Here is a 21542-nt window from a genome sequence, read left to right as displayed (position 1 = left end):
GTCCTGAGTACGCTGATACCTCATATGTGGGAGAAAACTACTGTATGGGCACACGTCGGGGCTCGGAAGGGAAGTAGTGACGTTTTGGAATGCAGACTTTGATGGATTGGTATGCGGGTGTCATATGCGTTTGGAGAGCCCCTAATGTACCTAAACTATTGAAACTCCCCACAAGTGACCCCATTTTGGAAACTAGACCCCCCACCGAGCTTATCTAGATGTGTGGAGAGCACTTTGAACCCCCAAGTGCTTCACAGAAGTTTATAACGCCTGGGCGTGAAAATAAAAAAAACATTTTTTTCCGCAAAATTATATTTTTGCCCCCAATTTTTTATTTTCCTAAGGGTAACAGGAGAAATTGGACCCCAAAAGTTGTTTTGTAATTTGTCCTGAGTAGGCTGATACCCTACATGTGGGGGTAAAACACTGTTTGGGCACATGGCAGAGCTTGGAAGGGAAGGAGCACCATTTGACTTTTTCAACGCAGAATTGGCTGGAATTGAGATCAGACGCCATGTTGCCTTTGGAGAGCACCTGATGTGCCCAAACAGTGGAAACCCCCAATTATAACTCCAACCCGAACCCTAATCTGAGCCCTAGCCCTAACCCTAGCCCTAACCCTAGCCCTAACCCTAGCCCTAACCCTAGCCCTACCCTAACCCTAACCCTAGCGGGAAAATGGAAATAAATACATTTTCTTTTAGTTTTATTATTTTTCCCTAACTAAGGGGGTGATAACGGGGGGTTTGATTTACGATTTATGGCGGTTTTTATGTTTGGCGGCTGTCGCACGCTAAAAGACGCTTTTTATTGTAAAAATAGTTTTTGCATCACCACATATTGTGAGCTATAATTTTTCCGTATTTTGACCCACCGAGTCATGTGAGGTCTTATTTTTTGCGGGACGAGTTGACGTTTTTATTGGTACCATTTTCGGGCACGTGACATTTTTTGATCGCTTTTTATTCCGATTTTTGGGACGCAGAATGAACAAAAACCAGCGTTTCATGAATTTCTTTTGGGGGGGTGCGTTTACACCGTTCCGCGTGCGGTAAAATTGATAAAGCGGTTTTATTCTTCGGGTCAGTACGGTTACAGCGATACCTCATTTAGGTCTTTTTTTATGTTTTGTCGGTTTTTTGCAATGAAAACTATTTTATATAAAAAATAATTATTTTTGTATCGCTTTATTCTGCGAGCTATAACTTTTTTATTTTTTTGCGGATGATGCTGTATGGCAGCTCGTTTTTTGCGGGACAAGATGACGTTTTCAGCGGTACCATGCATATTTATATGCGTCTTTTTGATCGCGCGTTATTGCACTTTTTGTTCGGTGGTATGATAATAAATCATTATTTTTTGCTTCGTTTTTTATTTTTATTTTTTAAGGGGTTCGCTAAAGGGGTTAACTAATGAGACAGTTTTATAGGGCAGGTCATTACGGACGCGGCGATACCAAATATGTGCACTTTTATTGTTTTTGTTTTTTTTTATTTTGAAAAAATGGATTTATTGGGGAATATTTTTTTTTTTTTTACTGATTTATTTAGCGATTTTTTTTTAATTATTTTTAACACTTTTTTTTTTTTTTTTTTTACTTTATTACCTTGTCCCAGGTGGGACATCACTGTCCTGTGACAGATCGCTGATCTGTCACATCACAGATCACTGTGACAGATCAGCGATCTGTCACAGGCACTGCTGCAGACTTCCTCATGCCTGCGCTTTGCAGGCAGTGAGGAAGTCAGCTCCCTGCAGGCCCCCGTCGCCATCTTGGATCCGGGGGCCTGTAGGGAAAGAGACCCCCGCAGCAGCGCTGCACATTGCGCTGCCGTGGGGGGCTCAGGGAAGCACGGAGGGAGCCCCCTCCCTGCCGATGCTTCCCTTTAACCCCCGGTACACCGCGATCGCGTTTGATCGCGGTGTGCAAGGGGTTAACGTGTCGGGGGCGGTCCGTGACCGCCCCTGACACATTGTGCCGGGTGTCAGCTATGATAATTAGCTGACACTCGGCCGCGATCAGCGGCGCTCACCACGTGGGCGCCGCTGATCGCGATGACGTAATATTCCGTCCATGGTAATTAGGTCCATGGTCACATGGACGGAATATTACGTCAATTGTAGGTAAGGGGTTAATGATCTTTGTCTTATTCAGAGGATAATCCATAAATTTATTATAATTTGATATGACCCTAAAAAAACCTTTTCATCTATTGCGATGATAATTTATCTTTGAAACTAATCAGAATTTTCAGCATTGGGTACATTAGCATTATAAAGATTTGCAGCTGTACTGCAGTCTGGTTAAACCCTGGAGACTTATTCCAGACGTCCTAGACTTACTCTCTGTGCCAACTATTCCATTAACTTTCAGACGCAGTCAGCAAAAACTGTACACCTGTCTATTCAAAGGACCACGTTAATTCTGCAAATAAATATATACAGAATATTGTAAAGTATTTCATGCTATAAACATAATCTCAATCTCCCGCAGCACTGCAGACTTCCACTAGTTGAGAAAAGATATTACACGAGTGTAGTTAAAACTATTCTTCTATGCTGATGATCCATAGCAAGGTAATGTAATATTTAGCTGTTTCTTTTAGTTGCCATTTGTCCAGAAAAAAAAAGATAAAAACTGGTAATAAAAGTGGATTGGAAATGTTGACCAATTTTCACAAATTATGCAAAGTGTACAATTTACTACAATGCACAATATACTGTATTAGAGTTTTTGTAAATAACTAAGACTATTTTAGTGATTTATTTTTGCATAATGTAGTGGGAGAGCAACCAGTGTTCATGTGGGATTCCATGGGCTCATCCGTTATCTATATAGAACATATATTATGTAAGATGGAAGCTGGACAGAAGGTGTGTGTGGCGCCCCCAGGAGTATGGTCGCCACAGTGGCATTGCCTTCCTCCAGGGAGGGTGATGTCAGGCTTGGAGGCAATGAAGGGTATCTCTGACAGTTAACCATGTCATGCAACACAGTTCCCACTCCAGGCCAGCAGAGGGAGCTCTGAACCAGAATTGGGGGAGGAGTGCTCTCTGAGGACCAGGAAGGGAAATTAGGAGTTAGTGTGAGGAGGGCAAAGAGTGTAGATGTGTGGAGAGAAGCTGGAGGTTGAGCTGAGGATAGAGAGCTCCCTCCCAGTGATAGCGCATGATCTGGAGCTTGGTCTCCACGGTTGTATGGATACTGAAGGTCCTGCAACAGAAACCAGAGGAATAGGAAGCTGTAAATGCTCTATTCCCAACTAAGACTCGGAGGCACAACAGCGACGGGTGAGCCAAGAGAGAGAGAGGGCTACAGCTGTCTGCCATACGAGGTAGTTCTAAGATTCTAAGAGAAGATAAGAAGGAGGAACTTCAGTGTAACACAGTACTGGATGTACCTCAAGCCAGCGCTAGGAAGGGGACTACACAACCCATCTTATGAGATCCCTGACTTGCTTCCAGGCTAGCCTGCTCCTGTGCCAACTGTAACCAGGACCCTGGACTGCGTTTGCCAAGTAAAGGTAAACTGTTGTGTCCTTGCCTCCTTCCTGCAACATCCTCAGCACTGCTACATCTCTGTGCCAAACACTGCACCCTCTTTCTAAACATTCAGCTACACTGCCCTGGTACCAACAGCCCTAGCTGTGGAGGGCTACAACATCATTGCTGCACTACACCATCTGTCCCAGAGGATCTACTTGCAGTGTTGGCTTAACACCTCCCTTGCCGAACACCACAGGTGGTGTCACAAATCACTTATAAACTTTATTCCCAACTCAACCCCTTTTACATGGGCGCCCAGGGCCACGGACCGGGTCACCGCTGCTGTGACAATCCCCTCTGAGAGACCCCACAGCCCTGGGAGAGCGACCCATTTTGGAGTCACGAACAGGATTACGGAGCCCGGTAGCCCCGGGTCCTGTGTGCCAGAGACTGTGTTTGGTGCTATAGACTGTGTGCGAAATTGGCACCATTGCCGCCATTATCCCGCTGATTGGCGCGCGGGAAAAAAAGGGGGCAGGCCTTCGTGGGCGGAGCCAGCCGAGAAGCACGAAAGGAGAAGAGCGCGCGGGAAGTGAAAAGCTGAGGCCTGCAGTTCCGGCGTCCCCGGGATCCAGCCGAGGAGCGGCATCCGGTAAGCCAGCGTAACCCCGCGGCCTGGCCCACGTTAACTAGGGGGAAGAGAAAATGTCTGAGGACAACGCCAATGCAGCGGCGGACGCCCCCGCAGACCCCACAGCGCCGCTGAATCCAGCAGTCAGTGTTGCTTCCAGGGCACCGCAAGAAACAGCGCCCACCGCAGCGGTCCCCATAATGCCTCTGTCTATGCCTTACATCCCGGGAGCAGCCTGGCTACCGCAGTATTCAGGGGAGTCACATACCCTGAGTGAATTTAAAGAGAGACTGTGCAGTTTGTTTGAGGTGTATCCTCTATCTGAAAGCCAGAAGGTGAACATCCTGATTGGGCAGCTAACAGGTGCAGCACAGAGAGGTAAAAGCCTGGCAGGACAATGATAAAGAGACTGTTAAAAAGATCCTGGCTAAGCTAAGGAGCACCTTTGACACCGGCTCTGCCGCTGAAATCAAGATGAGATTCTTTGGATGTAAACAGCGCAGGACAGTATACGGGACTATGCTCTTAACCTGCAGGAGGCGCTGCGAGCTGTCAAGCAGATTGACCCAGACAGTGTGAAAGATGGAGACCGACTGTTAAAGGAGCATTTTATTGAAGGACTCTTATCCAGCACCCACAGAGCTCAGCTGCGCATCATAGCCCTACAGAACCCTGATCTAGACTTTGCTGATTTTAAAGACAGGGCTATCCGGGTGCTGCAAGAACCAACTGTCAAGCAATCACCTGCCACCGGGAAGCAATATCTTTCCCTTCCACCCCTGTGGAGGCTGATGCAGACTCTGGATAAAGATCCAACAGAAGAGCTGCGTCTTCAGGTCCAGGAATTGACCAAAGGGATGGCTGCACTTACTAAAATCGTGCAGTCCCTGCAGGTGTCCTCCAAGGAGAAGATCCAGCTTGCTTCCAGTCCAGAGGATGTCCCGTGGCCCCGGAAGAGGAGAACCCCGCCACTCCGAGGGAGGAACAATGATCGCTATGACCAGGACGGACGTCCCATCTGTCGTCACTGCCACAAGGCAGGTCACTTTGCAAGATTCTGTTATTTAAACGAGCTACCCCTGGGGCAGAGGGCCAACCCCCAGGAGTAGGACCACAAGGCCCAAGGAACTGGCGAGCCAAGTATGTTGGAGGACGACCGATCCTCCCAGTGGTGATTGACGGCATCCCCATGAACGCTTTGCTGGACACTGGCTCCCAGGTGACAACTATGCCATATATCCTTTACAAGCGGTATTGGGCAGACTCTGAACTTACCCGTGGCCCAAGTGATGAACTCACAGTAGTTGCCAGTAATGGTCAGTCTTTACCGCAAGTGGGATATAAAGAAATTACTGTTAAATTGGGTCGAGTAGAGTTAAAATCTCAAGGTCTGATAGTTGTGGATATTGATCGACGAGAATGTAATCCCATGATGACTCTTGGTACAAATGTAATTGAAAATTGTCTTTCCGAGGTTATTGTCTTGTTGCAACAGGTGGCTGAGACTTCCAGTGAACAACGAGTCCTGCAGAAGGAGATCAAGGCCCTGATGCAAAGACAACAGGTAGAACTCTCTGGCGGAGAAATTGACAGCGTCAGAGTGAGTGATGCTTTCCCCATTGCAATACCCCCCAGATGTGAAATGTTGATTTGGTGTCGGGCAGCCATAGGCCTCAGAGGAAAAGATTACCAGGCTATGGTAGAACCAGTGTACTCTGATAGCAGGCCCACTGTCCTGACAGCCAGAGGGGTAGTTGATGTCCGTAAAGGGAGAGTACCTGTACGCCTTCTGAATTGTGGGGAGGAGGAGGCCACAATACCTCGGTATGCCACAGTTGCTAAGCTCACTGTCAGTAACAATGCAATGCAGACAACAGAGCCCTTGGTCTCATCCAACCAGGTGGAGGAAAATGGCTCTGTCAAGCAGCTGGGGGAGTGGCACCAGCAACTGCAGGTGGGAACTGACTCCACACCTTCATACCAGAAAAATGGGGTTTACAGAGTGACCCAGGAATATGAGCGGATATTCAGTAAACACCCCCTAGATTTTGGGAAGGCAAAAGGGGTTCAACACCATATCCTCACTGGAGATCATCCACCCATTAAAGAAAGGTACCGGCCTATACCCCCAACACAATACCAATGTGCTAAAGGTATGTTGAGAGAGATGAAGGAAGATGGGGTTATCAGAGACAGTTGTAGCCCCTGGGCAGCTCCAATAGTTTTTGTAAAGAAAAAGGATGGTACCATGAGAATGTGTGTTGATTACAGAAAAATTAACAGCATTACACATAAGGATGCCTACCCATTACCCAGAATTGAGGAGTCATAAGCTGCACTTAAAACTGCTAACTGCTTTTCCACCTTGGATCTCACTAGTGGGTATTGGCAGGTTCCCGTGGCAGAGGCAGACAAGGAGAAAACAGCATTTACCACCCCAATGGGTCTCTGTGAGTTCAACTATATGCCATTTGGGCTCTGCACCGCCCCAGGAACATTTCAACGGCTGATGGAGTGCTGCCTGGGACACAAGAACTTCAAGACGGTCCTGTTGTACCTTGATGATGTCATTGTTTTCTCCAAGACTTACGAAGACCATCTGAAGCACCTGGCTGAGGTGTTTGAAGCCTTGTCCAACTTTGGCCTGAAGGTGAAGCCTTCCAAATGCCACCTCCTGAAGCCCAAGGTACAGTACCTCGGTCATGTAGTGAGTGCAGAAGGTGTGGCACCAGATCCTGACAAAGTCACAGTCATTCGGGACTGGCCGAAGCTCAGCAACCTCCATGAAGTACGCCAATTTCTTGGGTTAGTAGGCTACTACCGAAGGTTCATCAAGGGCTTCACTGAAATAGCCACTCCTATGCAAAATCTTCTGGTGGGATAGTCCAAGAAGGCCAAACAGAAAAGTTCCACCTTTGAATGGACTGAGGAGTTGGAGAGCTCCTTCACTTGACTGAAGATGGCTCTCACAGGGGATGAAGTTCTGGCCTACCCAGATTTTGACAAGTCCTTTGTGTTGTATACTGATGCCAGCAACGTGGGACTTGGAGAAGTACTGTCACAGGTACAGAATGGCAAAGAAAGGGTGATCTCCTACGCCAGTAGGATGCTTCGTCCCACTGAAAGGAACCCTGACAACTACAGTTCCTTCAAGCTGGAGTTCCTCGCCATAGTCTGGGCTGTGACTGAAAGATTCAAGCATTACCTAGCTTCAGCCAAGTTTACCATCTTCACGGACAACAACCCGTTGACTCACTTGGAAACTGCAAAACTAGGTGCACTGGAGCAGCGATGGATGGCTCGACTGTCTAACTATGAGTTTACCATCAAGTACCGAGCAGGGCATAAGAATGCCAATGCTGATGCGCTGTCCAGAATGCCTAATCTGTCAGATGCAGGAGAAGACCCTGAGGCTCTTGAAGAAAGTTACCTCCCTTCCACCGGCCAATTGCGGCCCAACGTGCTCAAGGAGTGAGAAACAGGCGGTCTGGCTTGAAAGCGGTCACCCTAAATCCATTGCCCCATCACGATTGGGCAGAAGCGCAGGATAGTGACCCCGCAGTCCGCATGGTGAAGGAGCTACTGTCACAAGCTGACTCACGCCCAGAGCCGGATGTAACTAAAGAAACCCAGCAGTTGTGGAAGGAGAGAGGCCGACTGTTCATTTATGAAGGAAAGCTGTGTCGGAGGAGTATCAATGCCCGCACTCATGAGCTGGTCTGGCAGGTGGTAGTCCCGAAGAGAGAGGCATCAATGGTCTTGGAAGCATACCACAATGGAGCTGGAGACTTCGGATGGAAGAAGTTGGAAGCCTTGCTCCGGGAGAGATTCTACTGGGCTGGTATGAGGAAAGCCATTGAAAAGTGGTGCCGAGAATGTGGACAATGTAACCTGCGCAGAAAGGATCGAAACAACCAGAGAGCTCCTCTACAGCCAATAATAACCAAACAGCCACTTGAGTTGGTCACCCTAGACCATGTGAAGCTGGTCCCAAGCTGCTCAGGCTACATCTATGCTCTTACCATCGTGGACCACTACTCAAGATTCCTGGTAGTTGTGTCTGTCAAAGATCAAACAGCCCGGACAGCGGCCAGAGCCTTTCAACAGCACTTCTGTAGACCACATGGATATCCTGAGCGAGTGCTTACAGATCAAGGTCCAGCTTTTGAGGCAGAAGTGTTCCAGGAATTCTGTAACTTGTACGGTTTCAAAAAGATCAGGACAACACCGTACCATCCACAGACCAATGGCATGTGTGAAAAGATGAACCAGTTGGTGATCGACCTGCTGAAGACCTTGCCTTTGGAAGAGAGGAATCTGTGGCCAGAAAAGTTGCCAGATCTGGTAGACCTCTACAACCACATTCCTGTGAATCCCACCAACTGCACTCCAGTCTACCTAATGAGGGCGAGGCCTGGTAAACTGCCTATTGATTTGGATGTGGGAGTCCTGACACCTGAAATAACATCACCAGATGCTGACTGGGATACAGAACGACAACAACAATACCGTAGAGTACAAGAGTGTGTGGAGAAGAGTCTAGCTCAGGCAAGACAAAAACAAGAAAGGCACTACAACCAACATGCCCCTGCAGTCCCCTTGTCACCAGGAGAACAAGTCCTCAAGAATAAAAGAAGACTGCATAAATTGGATGACCAATGGGAAGCTGAACCCTACACCATTCTACCCTCAAATTTTGACAATACCAAGGTGTGCCTTATTAGTAAAGATGGAGGAGAAACCTCAGCAGCAGTATCAAGGGATCATTTGAAATTATGCCCTGACCAGTTAAGAGAGAGAATGGAAGAACAAAATAACATCCAACCCATAGAAGAAGAAAAGGTCAACACTATACTTGGAGAATTCCCTGTAAATTGGACTAAAGTGAATGATGCCATAGTGGTGCCAGTGTTGACATTTCCCCAACTGGTAGTACAAGAAGAAGTGACTCATGAGAACTCTGAAAATCAGGAAGTTCAGGTAGCAGATGCCATACCAGCAGTGGAGCCAGAGAACCCTCGCCCTGCTAGTGATGAATCTGCCATACCCATGGTGAGACTAAGAGTCCGTAGGAGAATACTACCCAGTTTACCCACACCAGAGTTACGCAGGTCTACCCATACTACACAAGGTATACCGCCCATCAGATATCGTGTATAGATAAGTTCATGTAAATGTTGAAATTGTGTGTATGTATGTAACTGTTCAAGTTTGTGCCTACAGATAATCTGTAAGAAATCCCTTTTTGAATATTCCAGTTTAGTTTTGATGGACATTCTGGCCACAGGACTGTGTGTGGTCACCAACTTTGTACATAGTTCACCAATTGCCCAGGAATGGACCATGGACATTGATGCTTGGACTTATCATCACAGGACTATTTTTGGAGCTTTTGGTTTTTGTAAATTTTTCATTTTTCTTAAATCTTGTAGCCTTCATATTGTTTACATGTTTATATGTTTTTCATGTTTTTCTTTTATCAGTCCAGGAGTACTGACTTGCACTAGGGGGGAATGTAGCGCCCCCAGGAGTATGGTCGCCACAGTGGCATTGCCTTCCTCCAGGGAGGGTGATGTCAGGCTTGGAGGCAATGAAGGGTCTCTCTGACAGATAACCATGTCATGCAACATAGTTCCCACTCCAGGCCAGCAGAGGGAGCAATGAACCAGAATTGGGGGAGGAGTGCTCTCTGAGGGCCAGGAAGGGAAATTAGGAGTTAGTGTGAGGAGGGCAAAGAGTGTAGACATGTGGAGAGAAGCTGGAGGTAGAGCTGAGGATAGAGAGCTCCCTCCCAGTGATAGCGCATGATCTGGAGCTTGGTCTCCACGGTTGTATGGATACTGAAGGTCCTGCAACAGAAACCAGAGGAATAGGAAGCTGTAAATGCTCTATTCCCAACTAAGACTCGGAGGCACAACAGCGACGGGTGAGCCAAGAGAGAGAGAGGGCTACAGCTGTCTGCCATACGAGGTAGTTCTAAGAGAAGATAAGAAGGAGGAACTTCAGTGTAACACAGTACTGGATGTACCTCAAGCCAGCGCTAGGAAGGAGACTACACAACACATCTGATAGAGAGATCCCTGAGTTGCTTCCAGGCTAGCCTGCTCCTGTGCCATCTGTAACCAGGACCCTGGACTGCGTTTGCCAAGTAAAGGTAAAGAAACTGCACCCTGTTGTGTCCTTGCCTCCTTCCTGCAACATCCTCAGCACTGCTACATCTCTGTGCCAAACACTGCACCCTCTTTCTAAACATACCGCTACACTGCCCTGGGACCTACAGCCCTACCTGTGGTGGGCTACAGCATCATTGCTGCACTACACCATCTGTCCCAGAGGATCTGCTTGCAGCGTCGGCTTAACACCTCCCTTGCCGAACACTACAGATGGCGTCACGAATCACTTATAAACTTTATTCCCAACTCAACCCCTTTTACATGGGCGCCCAGGGCCACGGACCGGGTCACCGCTGCTGTGACAATCCCCTCTGAGAGACCGGCCCGGTACCGAGTACCCCACAGCCCTGGGAGGGCGACCCAGTGTGTCACCGAGGTGCCAAGCCTTGGTGATTTAGGAGTCGGAGAAGCAGGCTCCAGCACGTATTGTGCTGAGAGATGTTTTAATGGGTCCGGATTTTGGGTCCAGGTTTTAGGAGCGACCACTAGAGCTGGGAAGGTTTGGCCGTTCCATTCCCTTACCTCCAGTTCCAGGACTTGGAGCTGGTTATTTAAGGCAGCTGGTGCTGCCTCATTATGGTTTGTGTGTGGAAGGAGGAAAAGACATGTGCTTCACTGAGCAGTCTGTTGGGAGAGGCTGACCAGAAATTACTGTGCTTTAAACGGGTAAGCCCATGTCTGTTGTACTGAGGACTGTTTGTTTTATTTTTACCTTCATGCAAAGGAAAGGCTTTTTCTTTTCTGTGAAGATTTATGAACTTCAATAAAAGTACCATTGTTTTGCACTAAGCTACTTCGTGCCTGTACCTACCTCAACCGCTGTCATAGTGAGGAATCCCTACAATTGTTATCTTAGTTGTCCTAGCATACATAGGACAAATCCTTGATCTTATAGCCTTTTTTTAAATTAAAATAGTAGTGTAGTTATAGAGTTGTCACACTACTATCCAGGACCCAAAACTGGACAGCCCCAAGACCACACTAAGGCTGTGTTCACACGTAGCGGGTTTTTTTGCGTTTTCGCATGCACGATTTCAGCATGCTAATTAATTTTGCGGAATCGCAGCGATTCTGCCCACATAGGAATGCACTGTTCTGCTTACTTTCCGCATGTGGCTGTACCCACCATGCAAAAAGTAAGCAGAACATTTGCGGATGGTACCCACGGGCTGGAGGAGAGGAGATTCTCCTCCAAGCTCTGGGTACCATATCCCTGTAAAAAATAGAATTAAAATAAAAAAATCGTCATATTCTCACCTTCCGATGTCCCTCGCAGCGTCAGCAGGTCTCAGCGATGCTCCCGGAAGGTCCCGTTCCCAGTGATGCCTTGCGATAATGACCTTTGATGACGTCGCGGTCTCGCGATACCTCGAGGCCGCGATGTCATCAAAGGTCATTGCCGCAATGCATCACTGGGAACGGGACCTGCCGGGAGCATCGGGATGATCGGGCACGCTGCGCGGGACGCCGGAAGGTAAAAAAAACATGATTTTTTATTTTTTTTAATTATATCTTTTTACTACTGATGTTGCATAGGCAGCCTTAATAGTAAAAAGTTGGTCACACTCGTCAAACACTATGTTTGACGAGTGTGACCAACCTGTCAATCAGTTTGCCAAGCGATGCTCCAGATCGCTTGGAAAATGCTAGCATTCTGCAAGCTAATTACGCTTGCAAATTGCTAGTTTTTCCGTGGGAAATAGGCGGAAATTAAAATGCGATTTCCTCGCATATTTCCCGCAGAATGGAATTCAGGAATTCCCGCGGAAATCTCTGCGGGAATTCCGCAACGTGTGCACATAGCCTAACTGGTATGCTAGCGCTGCACTGATGGTTGCATAGATTGAAAAAGGTGATTGACCTTTCTCCACCAATTATACATTCTTTTTCATTAAATTATCTATACCCACACTTAGGACACCCATTGATATAGCCAAAGCTAAGCATGGGCTGTACCAAAAGTTGCCATTTGCTCAGCGACATTTAAAACCAAAGTTTATATTGGTTCTCTGCTTCCAAAGAGTAACATGGGGAGGTTAAGAATGCTAGGAGAATGGAGCATTTGGGGCCAAAACAGTGGGAGGACACGCAACTGAGCGATGGGTTGTGGAGCCTGCTGTTGAGCAGGTTAGTAACTCGTGGGTTGTGGTGAGCAGAACAACTGTTCTGAGGAGAAGAGAGATGACGTACGGCTTTATCCAGAGAGATCAAGTCCCAGAAGCAATAGAGAACCCCATTTGAGAAAGAGCAATATGGCTTACTGCTATTCTTTCTTTCATTCAGCAGCTCTTCCAACAGTTTGGGGTTACTGGATAGGCCAAACACCACTTTTATTAATATTAGAAATGATTTTAAGATTGTTTACATCATACTTTGTGATGTTCGGTTAGCATGTTGACTTCATAGTCTGAAGGAAGCGAAAAGGACACCTTTTTGCCCTCCATCATGCTATACAATAGTAGTAGAGAAGATGATGGCATAGGGTAGGAAGTAGTCAATTGAATGGTATTCAGTAACTGGGATGCTTGTTGGTGACAGATACCACTGCATGACATTCAGCATGGCCTATATTTAATGTATATATTGGGATTAGAAGGTTCCCACTTTTTTTGGAAAATGTATCTGGATGCTTGCTAAGACTAAGGGCTCGTAGAGTTGACCGTATTTTTGGTCTGCATGCAATATGACAAAACATCGGATTGCACTGAGACCAATGTTATTTTATAGGGCCGTGCACATGTTCAATTTTTTTCCTTAGACCGAGTCTCTGCAAGAAAAAAATCAAAGCATGCTCAATTTGCATCTGATATTCGGAACGCTCTTGGCCATACAAGTCGGTGAGTCCGTGGAAAAGAGTCGGACCGTGGACCACATTTGAATGACATTTAAACAGACTGATAGAGTGGATAAGATGGAGAATTTTTCATCATCTCATCCAAAAAAATCAACTCGCACTGTGATCAAAGAGTGATCTGCATAATCTGACGGATGAGACAAAATACGATTTTGTGACCCTAGGCTTCTTAGGAGCCCACTGAGAGAACTCCTAAATTCAGTGAGGGCATGTCACATCTTGCTCCCAGTCCTGGTTAGAGAAGGGAAAGTCAGTTTGCAGCCATCATACCAAATGGCATAAACGAGATGTGCTGGACAGCAGGCCTTATACTCAGGCAGCTACGTGCTGTAATATTTAGATTTATGCAAAATTATTTTTTTCTCCCACTATAAAATAAATTGCTTTCCCATACAATAGAAAACATACTGGTTGCCACCTGCTTTAACAGTATTATCTGTCTAGGCAGCGTACAATCCTTCAGATCTTACTTTGGGGACTTCTGTTGTGGAATTCGCTCATAATTTTCACAGCAAACTACAGTACAAAGTAAAGATGCTTTTACCCTGCACGATTATCCTGAGAGTTCTTAAAGAACACTTGTTTCAAGATAATCGTGTAGTCTAAACGGGCTGCCAAAGTCAAAAGCTTGTTCCTAGGGTGAAATAATCTGATACTCCTTGGTATGAAGCTTTGAGAAAACTTTATTCACAATTAAACCCATGCAGATCTTTGCAGGCCAGTTCACCAGTGCAATATTCACGCTCTGTGTGGATTTGGCTTTGGTCTGCTTTGGAGAAAAACTATTTTATTCCTATTTTAATCTTTTTTTTTTTTTTTTTTTCTTCCTTCTTCTTCCAATGTATAGCACCGTAAATTACATTTAATAACGGGATGCCAAGAGATGCAGAACAATACACACCCCTTTCCTCCCACATTGTGTGACACCAGAACATGATCTACCCTCCCTATTCTGAAGACAGAAAATGATGCAATAAATGGCTACAATTCCAGAACAGTTAATGCATAACACACGGGAGATTCTTAAAAATGCTTTTTGCACCCTTTTTTCATTATAAACATCCTCTAAATAGAAGCTGATGCTGAATGTGCCATTTATCAAGGTTCATGCACACGGGCACAGACCCTGTGCAGCGCTGTACAGCCCCCCCGCGGCGCTGTACAACCCCCCCCCGCCGCCTTGCCGAACATGGTCTGTCTGACGCTGCGGAGCAAAGCACTATTTATATTCTGATCTCGACAGAATTTTAAATAAGACTTTTTTTTTCCTCAAAAAGGAAGAAATCTATTTCACATCAACCCGACCAGAGACTCTTCCCGCTAGTATATGACTCCTCAACAGATGGCTGATGAGGAGCCTGTAGTATGGTCTCTCTTCTTTTTTGGAGGACTCTTTGGCTGATGATGACTTATTTTTGTTCTGAAGGAAAGCTAATTTGCACACTTTGGGGCCTATTCATCAAAGCTTTACTACCAAAAAACTTGTGTAAAAGCTTTGAAAAGTCACAACATTTTTAACACAATGGGGAGTAGTGAAAAAAATGTTGTGACTTTGTGTTTTTTTGCTAATTTGATTCTGCTCCACCAAAATGGGTGGAGCTGGGGTTGGACAGGGGTGAGGACATGGCTTCTGTCAAATTAATCATAAATGCCTGCGCCAACATTCAATTGTATGATATTGGAGACATAAAGAGGTACAGTAAAGGTACTGTCACACTAAGATATCGCTAGCAATATCGCTATAACTTGTGAAGTTATAGCGATATTGCTAGCGACATCGCTGTGTCTGATACTTACCTACGACCGGCTCCCCCGCTGGTTATCGCTGATCGAGCGAGAACATCCAGGACTGTTTCTGGTCATCAGCTTCCTGCGGCGCTTCCTGCTGTGAGGATGAGCGACGAGCGTGGAGCCGGGCGGGAGGACGCAGGATCGCCTAGTGTGACAGGTAAGTAGCGACCCCCATCCCCAGCGATGTGGCTGGTGAGATCTGCCTGTGTGGCAGCTCACTAGTGACCACTTAGCGATGTACCAGTGATCCTGACCGCGTCATATCGCTGGTCGGGATCGCTGGTACATCGCTAAGTGTGACAGTACCTTAAGGAATCAGGCCCTCTCTTGGGGGTCTATGACTTCTCCTTACAAAGTGTGTGCAGAAGTCCTTTATTTTTGTTGATGCGGCAGCAAGTTTTCATTTGTCTTCAAGTAAGTTGATAGTGTCCATGTTTCATTAAAGTGTTGATCATATAACATACAGACTTATTCGTTTCTCAACTGAGAACGAGATGCTCTTCATAGCCATTCTTCACTCTGGGTACTTCTTACAGCGGTCTTGAGGAAAGGGACACCTAGGAATGAAGACTTCCCTGATGGGTTATGTAAAATTGGGATTTGTTCTACCAGACAACCCCTTTTGGGTTCATTGATGATTGCACATTGTCCATTTTTGGTCTCTGCTTATTTTGTTTTTTTTATCATTGTCCATACGGTTCTGTTTTCATTTTCCTATGCATTGTAATTTGTGAATTAGTGGTATGTCTACAGAAGTAGCTAAATGAGAAGTCTACTTGTATTCGTAATGTTCTCATGCATCTGTCATCGTTTCCATGCGTATAACGTTCTAAATGATGCCTCTTTTAATTATTTTTCAGGCATTCCAAGGAAATAACATCATCTATGTTAAGATATGAAGGAATTGAGTTCAGAGAGTGAAAATTATTTTCTGTTAAAGAATTTCAGGATTCTATAGAAATTGCTATTCAAGTTTGTATAAAGGCACAGGGTCATCCGATCCCTATATGTTATACACTTTTTTCCATCTGACCTCAGTTTTTCTAGATGTATATTCTATAATTTAATTGAATTACAAATAATTTTTGTAGCTAAATTTTTTTTTTCAAGATTTCTTCCATCCACTGGATATATGAAATAAGGCGTGTTTTTTGGCAGTATTACGGGATGTACTGTCATAAAGATCTTGCATAATGTTCACGCCATCTCACTACGCACCATAAATACTTTTCCTATATTCAGCAGTTATGTTATGTGGAGCGGCATCTGAGATACTTTCCAAACAAAGTAGTAAGTTCATCAAGACCTCCAAAGTCATCTTATTTCGGGGTAAAATGCAGAAGAGAATATGGCATGTTCTGATATGACTTCAATGCTTTAAAACTTCTTGGAATTACAAAGGAGCCTCCTTCTTGTTATGATGCCTTGTACTCGTTGGCAGCACCGATTCCCCCACCAGAAGAGGACAGTATGGATTCCACCGCTGCTGTGCGCAGTTGCCTTCTTGATCTATTTCTTCTATTTCTGCCCAGACTACTCAAACCCAGTGGATCCTGTTGATCTTACTGATAAAAATGAATGCACTTGTGGACCGTGCAACCAAAAAACCCTAATGACTCCATGGTTTCAAGAACATTTCAATGGATCTATTGAACCGCTATTAGTAAGAAAGGATCAAGTCATACCTGACCATGTTCTGAAATGGTGGCTGGTGAGTATAATCAAATAAGTTTTTACATATAATTACAATCTTTTACATGCATGCTATACACTTAACTCTTTCCGGACCGTAAGTTGATTCAAACTCATTGGAGGCAGTTTAAAACTATGGGACCGGTATGTTCCTTGGTCCTTGAAGGTGTATATAAGGTATCAATAAGTCTGTAATAATGAAAAATGTTAGGCGTAAACAAGACTGATAGAGTGGAAAAAAATACCTTTATTACATATATACAGTGCACCAAAAACTATGAAAAGCTCTTAAAACAGCAGAAACCATAGTAGGGATGATGTATCTGCCTTAGAGAGGTCCATGTTATAATAAATATGGACACATAAATAATGTCCCAAATAGCCTGAAAATGTTGGCTAAATATTAGAATACAATATTAAAGTTTGTTGCTACCAACGATACAAAGAACGAGCTATGCAACAAGCGGCAGTAAAAATGACTGCAATAGATGACGTCGCATGCAATGAAATATGAGTACGGTAATAAATATAAACCACGAAACCTGTCCTGAGAGAGTACGTACAAAGGATCCTATAGGGAATAAAGATAAGACCTCGATCTCGTGTGGGATAAGACAAGAATGCTGACGTGTGACCACAAATGCAGCAGAGCAAAAAGCTAGAAAAATAAGTGGGAGAGCGCAAGATGTCCAACTCGTGACACCACGCGACGTGGCTTCATCAGCCGTGAGGCATCTTGCTCTCCCACTTATTTTTCTAACTTTTTATCAATTTTGCATACGCCTAATATTTTTCATTGTTATGGCCTTATTGCTGGCTAATATAGACCTTTCTTTTTATATATGCTGTTTTGGTATATGGCACAGAGCCCGTTCATCCCTGCAGTGCTGGTCCATTCCTCTTTCTTATGGTTTTTTTTTATGCTGTTGTCTGCACCAAAGTACAAGGTAACAATCTACTCTAATTACTGCATTTTTACTGAGTTGTTTCTTGATCTTTTTTTTTTCTTTTTTTCTGTGCAGAAACACTGGATTCTTCACTTCAGTGTTTCTACATTTTTTTTTTTCAAGTTATTGTTAGACACGAGAAAATGACGTACAGAATCCCCCATAGATCTGCAGTGTTTTGAAAAACACAGTGGCCATAAGCGTTTATGAGATCACATCTACTTTGTGTTAACTGCTAAACTCAGTGGATTTTCTGCACAGAAAAAACAGGAGGCCAAATGCTCCGTTTACGCTGTGGGAACATAGCCTTTGTATTTGCTGCCTCATCTGAGGACAGCGTCATGTAAAACCAGAGATCCTGATTCCACTGATATTTCACTTACTGGGCTGCTTGCTGTGCGTTTTATAAAATCATAATTTTCTGCTGATAGAACAATCACTAGAGGACTAGTAATCCTGCTGCTAGGTAGTCCCACTACACCTTCAACACAGATTTTGGAGCTCTCTGCCTATGCACAGTGTACACAAATCTCTTCCAATCAGTGGTGTGGGTGGGGTTACACAGAGCTCAGCATTCAGAGAACTGCTAGATCTGTAGCAGATAAAGCAGTGATTTCATCAAAACTGCATCACCCAGTATAGTAAGTGATAAATCACTTCCTTTTCATCATGCTTCTCTGATGTGGGAGCAAAAACCTGGTGAGATATTTCCTTTAAATGCTGAAGCGGTATATTTTCTACTAAAATGTCATTCAACCATTTGATTATCTTGCCCTAGAATAAGCATGTGCAGCACTGAGAGACAGTCAGGTTTTTCTCTAGCTACTTTCGGTGTACATGTAGCTAAAATGAAACGGCGGTGGCCCAAATAGGAAGATAAGTGACTGATGAGGCAACATTTAATCACAAAGAAATGCCGTTTCTGCAGAGGGGTATTTCCTTTGGATATGCAGGAAGTGGTTAATAGATATGGGTTCTACCAGGGAGACCTGCATCGATCTCATGAACAGGTCCCTGACGTATGCAATGCCAGCGTAGAGGGTGTCAGAATTTTAGTACCTGTCCTCAAGGTAGATGCAGGTCCCATTAGTGTGACGTGCATCATCTCTACATTTATGGCATATCCTAAGGATATAACATTATTGTACAACATGGGAATACCTCTTTAGTCAAAGCTTGTAGTGATAGGAAGTCTGGCTCGCTTTGATGATGTGGATCATTTGGCTCTACTCACCAAAAAGAGCCAGTTCTTTGGATCTTGAATGGATCTCTGTTATTTGTTCACCACAGGTGAACACACATTTAGGGTGTGTGCACACGCTGCAGATTCTAGTGCGGAGTTTTCCGCACAAAATCTGCATCTCTTGGCAGAAAACGCAGGTGTGTTTTTGGTGTGGATTTGATGCGGTTTTCCAAGCGTTTTTTACATGCGGATTTGTATACGTTTTTGTAAGCTAAACAAAGATATGTTATTTAACAAAAAAAAGATTTGTGATGTCATTTCTGTCCAACCTCCTCTTTTACATTTGTCCAACCCACACTCCATTACACACAGACAGATACAGTAGATAGAAAGATAGATCTATCCATATAGCTATCTATATCTATCTATAGATACATCCATATCCATGTTTATTAATGAACAATATGTTTCATTTTTTTAAAAAAACTTAAAAAAAAAAAAATGGCGTGGGCTCCCGTGAAATTTTCTGTGCCAGAGGGGGAAAGCCGACGGCCGTGGGCAAATATTTGTAGACTGGGAAGGGGGTAATACCCATGGCCCCTTCCCAGGCTATGAATATCCGCCCGCAGCTGTCTGCATAGCCTTTACTGGCTATTAAAATAGGGGGACCCCCCCAAAAAATGACGTGGGAGTCCCCCTATATTTTATAGCCAGAAAGGCTGCGCAGACAGCTGCGGGCTGAGATCGTGCTTTGTGCTTTCTGATCCTTCTCTCACCAATCATCTGGTAATGGATGAGGCACTTGTTCCTGTGTATATTTCCACGTACCTTCTCTTATGAGCAGCATCGTCACTTGAATTTCCAGGACTGGTCATTCTGGTTAGTGAGGCTTGGCACTGAGAACTTGACAATTGCTGCTAGTGGACATCTTCTCTGTTGCTCTGTGCTGCTTTTGCTCTGGGATTCTTTTCCTGTGTTACTCTGGTGTTCTGTGTCACTCTGGGCCCATAACCTGTTGGCAGCAGATTATTCAGGATACTCTCCAAGCATGTGACAACAGAGCTTCTTTATTCAGGAACAAACAGAAACAATATATGACAAGCTTAATAGATCAAGAATAAATCATTTGTTTGTCTCTATCTGGGCAGCATCTCCAGCAGGCTGCTTCTCTCATACACAGACACAGGAAAAAACAGGAAATACAGTCACATGCTCTCCCTATGTGTGCCTCTGTGAGTTTTTTGTGTTTTAATTTTATAAACAGCATACAAATCTAGCAACTAAACACTCAGACAGGAATGGAGTTGTTGCACCAAACATATTCCAACCAAATACCTTTTTAATTTGTTCTCTGAAGGTCTCCATGTAGTTATGCGATTGCCAACTAGTTTCAATAATTCATAGCTGCAAAAAAAGAGCATGGTGAGTAGACTACATAAGGAACAAGAACAGAAATAAAGATAAGTGTGTTTAGTATTCTAATGTAAAAATCCCACATTGTTGCTTATATCAGTTGCACTGATTTCCAAGTATCTCTCTGCTTGTTGCTAGTGGTTTACAATACTAGCCACTGTTAGACTTCGGTTTCCTTGGCCCAAAGTACCTGATTCTAAAGGATCACCCTCCATCTGTAATGAAAATATGCACTTTTTATACACTTTATTCAGCCTCTTTCATACATTTTGTTTTTTTACGTATTTGTGGTGTGTTTTTCACAGATGGCACTCGTATCTATAATAGTAAATTGGGTCATTGACAAGTCCATTATTTTTCACTGACCTAGCAGTCCGTACAAAATCACAGAGGCATGCCCAACTTTGATCCGAAAGTCGGATCAAAATAGGAAGTGCAAGTCTATGGGTCCATGGAAAAAATCGTGTGCCATCTCTGCTCTGAATTTTTCACAGACTGTTAGATAGCAGAAGGCGGAGAAATTTTTTTTATTTCTTTTTCATGTAAGAGAAAAACTGTTGAAACTTGGACCAATCTCTGATAAAACTTGGATGAAACTGACCGAAATCACTGGTGAAACTTGGTCAGTTTTTGTCATGTGTGAATGAAAACCTATAAGAAATAGATGTCAGTGGCTTTTAAGTCAGATTTAATTTGAGAGCTCCTCTGCTGGACCACTTTGCTGTGTGCACATGTTTGGTTTTTGGTGCAGGACAATCTGCTGCAAATTCTTGTCTTGGAAGGAAATTGTGCGTAAAAATGCTATGTGTGTGTTTTTTTTTATGCGTATTTAATTGCTTTTTTTTTCATCCACTCATTTGGGTGAAAATTGCTGAAATAATTGAAATGCTACAGATTTGAAAAAAAACACACCACAGCTGGAAATGCGCAAGGAAAAATAACTACTTTTTAGATTTTAAAAATCTCATTTGTTTTGCTGGAACTGTAAAATGCTGTTTTTTCCGCGTAGAAAACAACGCAACGTGTTAACACAGTGTCCTTGCATTAGTACTCATTGTATCAGAGCCTGGGATTACCAAATAATCTGTGGTAGCAGAGGTCTGTATGCACAGATGATACAAAGCTTCAGAGCACTAATCCATATGGTCACTCATGAGGTAATGGACCACCAGAAGCTGTAAAACATTGGGCTGTCTCCAGTAAAAAAAAATGTGAGATCACTAAGGAAGCGAGGTAAAATTAGATCTCTTCACTGTCTATTGAGCCTAAAATAACCTGTATCTAGTGTTAGAGAGACATAAGTGGGTGCTTTATGATGAGAGAACAAGAGGTCAATATAGTTTCTATTTTTGCCTTTGTAGCCGCTCGTGTA

The 21542-nt window shown here is 44.3% G+C and overlaps 1 protein-coding gene and 1 long non-coding RNA gene across 5 annotated transcripts in view; one reads left to right on the top strand and one right to left on the bottom strand.

Moving 5' to 3' along the window:
- The window catches only part of LOC141069642 (uncharacterized), a 140067-nt gene extending 120315 nt beyond the window's left edge, over window positions 1-19752 (bottom strand). Inside the window, exon 1 of the long non-coding RNA XR_012226614.1 lies at window positions 19586-19752. This is a non-coding gene — a long non-coding RNA (uncharacterized lncRNA). The remainder of the gene's footprint in view (window positions 1-19585) is intronic.
- Window positions 1-21542, top strand: part of LOC141069641 (CMP-N-acetylneuraminate-beta-galactosamide-alpha-2,3-sialyltransferase 2-like) — a 130955-nt gene that overhangs the window by 75358 nt on the left and 34055 nt on the right. For 2 of the 4 annotated variants that reach the window (XM_073559376.1, XM_073559379.1), the window contains exons 1-2: window positions 10853-10956; window positions 15796-16646. In XM_073559376.1, coding sequence (XP_073415477.1) covers window positions 16353-16646 — 294 coding nt within the window. In that variant the 5' untranslated portion in view covers window positions 10853-10956; window positions 15796-16352. Of the gene's footprint in view, window positions 1-10852; window positions 10957-15795; window positions 16647-21542 lie in introns of those variants that run through there. The other 2 variants (XM_073559377.1, XM_073559378.1) reach the window with 1 other exon arrangement.

Source organism: Dendrobates tinctorius, unplaced genomic scaffold (assembly GCF_039654945.1).
Source record: "Dendrobates tinctorius isolate UK_male_01 unplaced genomic scaffold, ASM3965494v1 ptg000270l, whole genome shotgun sequence".
NCBI lineage: Eukaryota > Metazoa > Chordata > Amphibia > Anura > Dendrobatidae > Dendrobates > Dendrobates tinctorius.
This window is presented reverse-complemented; position numbering and strand designations above follow the sequence as displayed.